The 7,500-nt window shown below is 39.5% G+C and overlaps 2 protein-coding genes across 3 annotated transcripts in view; both read right to left on the bottom strand.

Annotated features, from left to right (window-relative positions):
- The window catches only part of LOC138033562 (histamine H2 receptor-like), a 10,654-nt gene extending 9,713 nt beyond the window's left edge, over positions 1 to 941 (bottom strand). The window contains exon 1 of the mRNA XM_068881346.1: positions 41 to 941. The gene's annotated coding sequence lies outside the window, so the exon portion shown is untranslated. The remainder of the gene's footprint in view (positions 1 to 40) is intronic.
- LOC138033563 (histamine H2 receptor-like) overlaps positions 1 to 7,500 on the bottom strand; it is a 30,049-nt gene that overhangs the window by 12,633 nt on the left and 9,916 nt on the right. The window contains exon 3 of one of the 2 annotated variants that reach the window (XR_011128622.1): positions 6,204 to 7,500. This exon is cut by the window's right edge and continues 236 nt beyond it. Coding sequence is in view for 1 of the 2 variants with exons in the window: in XM_068881347.1 (XP_068737448.1) it covers positions 6,776 to 7,500 (725 nt within the window). In the remaining variant the exon portion in view is untranslated. Of the gene's footprint in view, positions 1 to 4,991 lie in introns of those variants that run through there. The other variant, XM_068881347.1, reaches the window with a different exon arrangement.

Genomic DNA, 7,500 nt, shown 5'->3' with positions numbered 1-7,500 from the left:
AATTCTGTCGTAGAATTAATTAAAATTCAAAACCTCTTACCTGCATGTAGTTGAGTCAGAGATAGCTTTACGGCTTGGACAGTTTTGATGAGAGGACCTTCTGTTCGCCTTTTTTCGTTGAAAAGGCAGGCTTTAACAACCTTATGTAATCATTAACTTTGGGCCGCAGTCAAACCGCAAATGCGCACGAGAACGTGAGTCACACCAAGTCGCACTAGAGGACAAAAGTGTTTACTTATCTCAAAAATCTGTCATCACAACGAAAAACCAAGGGAGCAACTGCAGAAAACCCCACCACATCGAGCCCGTTACTGTGAATTCAAGATGGCAAAGTATCTTAAGTAGCTGGCTGCACGGTACGCGGAAAGAATGAAATACAGGATGGCGAGGTATATTAATTACCTGACTACGCGGTACGCGTACGCAAAGTTAAATGCGTGCTTAGGCCTAATGACTGAAACGAGCCTTAGGCTTAATCAATAAACGAGTGCTATTATCTTCACGCGATCTCGTGCAAAGTGTAGTTATCCAAACCGTAAATTGAAAGCGAAAATGTTAAAGAGTGCTTAGACCTAATCACTGCAACGAGCGCTATATTCTTGACACGATCTCGTGAAAACTGTAGTTAATCTCACCGTAAAATTCACGCTTTAAGAACGAGAAATACTGTTTTAGTGAATAAATTACATACTTCAACTTGAATTTATTAGTTTCTGCATACCGCGTAGCCAGCTACGCAGAACTTTATTCGAGTGGCAGGGTATTCTGCAGTTAAGCCAAACCAAGTGCCAGAAGTGCAACCAGTTTGTTCACCAAAGGACAAAATTTGGTTGCAGACGGACAAACTTCAAAGATGCCGTCGACTACCTCTGGAGAAGGCCAAACTGAGACAAATCTTGGAAAACAAAAGCGAGGGTGTTTTGTTTCGGAAATGATTTGACAGGTGATATGTAGCAGACCCTGGTATTGTCCGATCAGTGTAATGGATCGCGAACCACGATTCGACTGGACGTGGAAGAGTCCAATAACACGGTGCTCGTCTTCGATAACGATTTCGTTGACGGCGAATAAATCGTGTTAATAGCAAGTTTTGTGCACGTAAATTCTGCATAAATAACAGGCAGCATAGCATTAAATTGATATTTTCCTGCTGCTGAAGAACCAGGAAAAGGGAGAAAACAATTATAGAAAGAATTCTTCTTGGTAACATATTATGAGATCCCTCGTGTCACGGTTTTGTGGATGAAAACAGCAAGCTTAGTTATGGCCTTAGTTCTTTTTCTTAGTTATCAGCTATGTTGTGGAATACGCGCGCTGCCTGATTTTATCCGTACCACTGAGTTTACAGGTTTTAAAATGAGAATGCAGGGCCGCTTTTCTTTTTAATTAATGTATCTTTAAATATGGTATCTTTAGTTATGTATTCATATATTCATATATGTTATGTAGTAATGTCTCGGAGATATGAGCCCTCGGGGGGTCTAAAACACAGGTCACTCTTTGCAGGTCGTTCTTTATTCCTTTGAAATTCCCTTCAGTCAGGCCCTAATGATGCCAATGGACATTCACATTACGAATCAAGAAGGGAATGTTTTTCCAGTCTTCTTAAAAGGACTTAACTACTTCAAAATGGATTTGTTGTCGAATTTTGCAGCGTCAAAACTTGTTTGTCTCCGTCGACTTTCAACTATACCAAACAAACAATGCAACTAATTTGAATAATACTTTCTTTGGCTACAACTTCCTTACACCTGCTCTAAGGACTGTTCTAAACTTTTGTTCCCATAGGATTTTTGTTTTTGTTTTCTACGACCCTCCTTACTAATTTCGCTTTTATCTCTGTAGAACGACTGCATGTAACATTTGGCTCATTCTAACACGGTTTGGTGAAGACATTGGTTTATGGACAGCTTGTGTTGGACAAGGTTATGTCGTTTCCCGACCGATATCTTCACTCATATGCATTAAGAGAATTAAACGAATCTTCTCTAGGAGTCTAGTGTAATATCTAAGCAGTTATTTTCCAAGACTAAAAAGCAAGATTTAAGCCATTTTGTGATGAAAATTGTTTGTTAGCACAGAAGCTTGATATGGAGAATCTCTTGATTGTTTGTTTGCAAACAGGAATTGTGGATTATTTTTGCATGGTCGAACTGTAAGAAAATTCCGGCTGACCCAGGCGCCTCCTTTTCTTCACGGCCACAATCGGACTTCTTCGGAATCACCGTGTGATTCCTACAGTTGCTTTACGTGTTTTTCATTGAACGATGATATCCAAGGTTACTTGGGTTTGTTTAATTAAGAATCAAGACTTTTAGACAGTTCTAAGACAAATTATATTCTGTCCCTCAATAAATCTAGTGTTTAACAACTAGTTATGGTCTTAGTTCTTTTTCTTAGTTATGAGCTATATTGTGGAATACGCGCACTGCCTGATTTTATCCGTACCACTGAGTTTACATGTTTTAAAATGAGAATCCAGGGCCGCTTTTCTTTTTAATTAATGTATCTTTAACTATGGTATCTTTAGTTATGCATTCGCATATGTTATGTAGTAATGTCTCGGAGATATGAGCCCTTGTTTAACAATTAGTTCACGCGTCAGCTGTGCGTATGTCCAGATATTGAGCACGCGGAAAGTTTGGAGAGCACGAAAGAGGCGTAAGAGTTGCACGAGGCGCAGCCGAGTGAAACTCTAGCCTCTTGAGGAAATGATTTCTAGGCCAGAGGAAATTATTTCTAGCCAGATACTCAGGAGTAAGCCTGGTGTGTGCTGTTAACTTAGATTTTGGATTTCTGAACAAGTTTTTATCATAGAAAATTCGCGACAAAGTTGTGCTTTCATTTCGCTGTAATTCTCCTGTCTAAAAAAAGGTATAATAATGTAAATAAAAGGATAACGATATTTATATTTGCAGAATACCTGTCCTTTTACTTCAAAAGTCAAGCTCTACATCTCTATGCATGCAATAAGCGCATTCAAAATTTCCTCGTATTACTTGATACTTGATACTTGATTAAAAAGGGTTTTTCTGCTTATATGAAAAATACGTTTTCTCTCCCGTCCCCTTCTTATGCATGATCTTCGCCGAAATTACATTCTGTTCCTCAATAAACCTGGAACAACCAGTTATGGTCTTAGCTTTCTTTTTTCTTACGTATCAGCTAAGTTGCGGAATGCGCTATCTGATTTTACCCGTACCTATGAGTTTACTGGTTTTAAAAGAGAATCCAGGGCCGCATTTTGTACAGCGGCTTTTCTTTTTAATGAATATATCTTTAAATATTATGTATTTAGTAGGTCTCTGTATATGCTATGTATTTTAGCTGTAAATGTAATGTCTCGAAGATATTAGCTCCTGTAGTTACTCGGAAATTCGAGATGAAATAAAGCTCATGCCTGTATGTATGTTACCTTTAGCAGGGCGCGTGCGCACACTTTGTAATCTACCACTCCAGTGCTTACCATATGAGAGATAAAATGAGTTTTGCCTTGAATATATAAGCCATCTAATTCTTACGCTATATTGAGAAGGGCGGTTTGGAGCTGTGAGTAGGCGTGGGATTTTTAACTTATGGTTTAGGGGCCGAAGTATCTCTTCCTCAATGCCGTTCCGGGAGGCCAGCCTCGTTCCCAGGGTGTCTCTTCTCTGCCTCCCTTGGTCCAACGACCAAGGAAAGCAGAGAAGAGAGACACTGGGAACGAGGTTGGTGTTTTCCTTGTAAAGATTTTTCTTTGAACACGTTCGTACAAAACGTGTTCTAAACTATTATTGACTTTTCCTTCACATGGTAAAGTCTCCGTTCGAGCCAAGTGGTCGATCAGACAGGAGCTTATACTGGTTGCTGTAGCATGAAGCGAATAGAAGTATTAATACTTCCCCTTGGATGAGATGCTAGTCCATCGCACGGTTACTCCCAGCAGCAATTCCCCCAGCCCTTTACCCATTTATACACCTGGGTGGAGAGAGACACTGTGAGAGTAAAGTGTCTTGCCTAAGGAGACAACACAATGTCCCTAGCCAGGGCTCGAACCCGGATCGCTCGATCCAAAGAAGAGCGCACTAACCATGAGGCCACCGCGCCTCCCTCGGATGCACGGCTTTAATTCGCTGAGTTAAATTGTCTTTATCGACAGGTGCTGTTTACCTTTGCTGATTCACCATTCTTAAGTTTTGCCGCAAGTTTCTGTTAATATAAGTTATGAGAATGTGGTAGTCCATCAAGAGAGTAGGTTACTGTCTTCAGACACCGGTTGTAATCCCTTGACTTACGTACAGTATTGAACTAGAGGTCCGTGAGGGGAAATAATGTTTTTGTGCTCAATTTACAGGCTTAAAGGCAGGCGCAAAAAACGTGAGGTGAGTAGGCCGTTACAACAGCAAAGTTAGCGAAATTTCTCACACATCTTAAGTAGGAATTAAAGAACTTAATTTCCGTACATTTTAGCTAGAAGATTCCTCTTTAAGAGACCTGAAAGGCAAGCCTGCATGCTGGGATTGACTCGTAGTGTTGTTTACTGATTGTTGTATCCATGCAACAACCTACATATCAGCTGTGGGAGGGAAGTAAGTGTTGTGACGAGTTGAGTCACTCACTCGAAAAACTGACTGAGTCCGCGCGTTTTGGTAGAGATCTTTTAACGATAATTTGATTAGATCTGCTCAGGAGGTACTATTTTACTGTAAAAGAAAAACGTGTTTTAGCTAACAACTTAAATAAGAGAATATTTTCCCTCCGGAAATACGAGAAATAATATAAAAAGACCGGCCCAGAACAAAAGTTTCTTGGAAGTGAACTATTTCGACGTTTAATCCCAACGTCTTTATCAGTCGTGGTATTTATTAGTCACGTGACCACTAGACTATGTCCAGGCTATTCAAACTCTCCGCGTACATCCTAAAGTTGCGTGTATCATTGCAGGTAATAAATCAGCAAAAAGGCAATGTGTGGTAGTATTGACAATTTCACACCATGAAACAGGAAAACAGTTTGTTACAGCAGTGTATTTTTATTTATCTTATAATATACGGCATTAAACATAATCGAAGATGTAATTTAGTAGTTCGTATGCTTCTAAACATCTAACACGTTTTCATAATGTACATAAAAACAAGTATCATAACATAATTAAACCAAGGGCACTTTACCCTTCGGAAGGAAGGGAAAAGAATCTCGAGGCGGTGAGCAGATTCTGCCATTCGTCCCGGTAAAGTGATCTATGCGTGAAATGCAGTTTGCCAGCTTTAGGAAAAGTTCTTTGTTTTTCTTGTGTCTCCTTTCCAGTCCTTCCCATCTTTGAAGGGAAGAGCACCATGGGAAAGAATTTGAAGTTGTTCTATTTCCGAACTTCAGAGCGGAAAAACGTAATAAGCGTGCGCGAGTTTTGACTGTGCGCCAGGCCCAAAGTTTGAACAAATGGTGGGAATTTCGACCATCGTGTAAACAAAAAAAAGGCTACGAACTTTGTTTGCTTTCCCAATATTCCCAGTAAGCAGCAACATTTTAACGTCACTAATGAAAAGCTGGTGTATTGTTTTTCGTAGGGAATCAACTTTTTTGGGACAAAATTAACCTAAAGACGGTTTCAGAACCCTTTATTTTACCGCGATATACAAGAAATTTCGTTCCAAAGACACATATCCACAAACACTCTTTACATATTGCATCCATATAAGCAACCCACTGAATATATAAGCAAGAGAGCCTCTCACCAGGCAGGGGGAGACCTGTTTTCTTAACAGTGAAATGCTGCTGCACAGTACGTTTTTCCAATCTGAATTTCCTAACCCGGAAACTCCCAGCTCGTGACAGGCCTCCTCATTTTGTAAACGTCTTATTCAATTCCTGCTCAATAAAGGACTTCTCAAATTAACAACGTTGTCGATTACGAGATGCTCTGTCATCAAGCGGTCTTATTGATTTATTCAGTCAAATCATGGAAAAACGCTTTGCTCCGATATTAACCGTTAAAATTGTTGAATGCAGGAAATAGTGGGCATAATCGCCCTCAAAATAGTATAGCATGACAAGGGCCTTGGCCAGAAAAACGTTATGACCAAGGCAATGGTACTTCTTTGTTTGTTTGTTTATTTATTTGCTAGCACTGTTTGACTTTCCCCCTTCCTTTTTAGCTGAAACTCAGCTAAAAACAAGAAACAAAAAAGAGGGCCCGTTATTTTTCGGGAGCCTGAACTGACTACCTTTTCGTCTAGCTTCGGTGCACCAACGATACTTCAAATCAACAACAGGTGTAAATGATACACGTTCAGTACCAACTCTCTGAAGAAACCACCTGACAGCCTACAGACATCTGGCCGAGCGTCTAATCGCACAGAGATTCATGAAAAGTAACTAACTAGAAACTTTATTCACGAGTTTTGACAATTTTGGAAATTACCCCAACAGCATTATTTTGTAATGGTTTCTCTCTCTCGGTACCCCCCTTCCCAGCTTATACGCTTATGAACAAAGCCAAGTAAAAAATGCCATGACGCTTCATAATGTATTATGACTGAGGCAAGCGCCTCTGATGACTAAAAACACGAATAACAGCTATACAGTAAATTAATTAAGATAATAAGCACCTGTTGTCTTGTTAACTTTCCTGAATCCTATATTCATCCATCTATTTAAAGTCAAACTTTCTTACGAAGATAATAATTTCATTTCCTTGTAACAATTTATGCACATTAACTTAAAACTGTTGTTAATATCATGAAATTTCAAATTTAGCAAAGCCAAGTAGAAAAATGCAATGGCGCTTCATAATGTTTTACAAATCATTAAGAGGTAAATCTGCAACTCGCCTTTCACGGTTACGAACAGTACGTTTGCAAAAGAGTGCAGCTAAAGTAGATCTGTATTCTGGCATGCGGATAGCGTATAATATAGGATTGACAAGAGAGTTTGCATAAGCTAAAACATAAAGTGCAAAATAAAGATTTGCAGCCACTGGAAAGGGCATTTTAAATTTACCGCTATAAAGGAGAAGAGCGAAAGTATTAGCAGGCAGGTACAACAAAAGAGATGCAACAGTCACAATCAACAATGTCACGGTCAGTTTTCTTTCTCTACTGGCTGCACCATGGTGTCGAAGCTGCGCTCCACAACGGACTTTAATAACAATGGATGAGTAAGATACACAAATGATCAAAAGTACAAACGAGCTAAATGCAATCTTTGAGTAAAGATCAACTACTCCCTCAGGATATTTAAAATTTATGGAAGTACTTAATGCCGTAATAACCCAAATAAAGACAATTAATAGGCCATACACCCGTTTTTTCAGCACGCGATGCTTGAAAGGCCGAAATGTCGCATATGCCCGTTCTAAAGCAATAATGGTCATGTTTAGTAAAGACACACCAGGAAAAACACCAGGTAGTCTTGTCTCTATATAATCTTTCAAATGTCCATTTAGATGCCCCCTCCATACATTACAGAATACTCCAACCCAATAGAACAGGAGATACACAGCAACTCCTCCAACCAACATGT

Source organism: Montipora capricornis, chromosome 14 (genome assembly GCF_036669925.1).
Source record: "Montipora capricornis isolate CH-2021 chromosome 14, ASM3666992v2, whole genome shotgun sequence".
Lineage (NCBI taxonomy): Eukaryota > Metazoa > Cnidaria > Anthozoa > Scleractinia > Acroporidae > Montipora > Montipora capricornis.
Note: the sequence above shows the minus strand (reverse complement) of the source record. Positions and strands in the feature narration are given on the sequence as shown.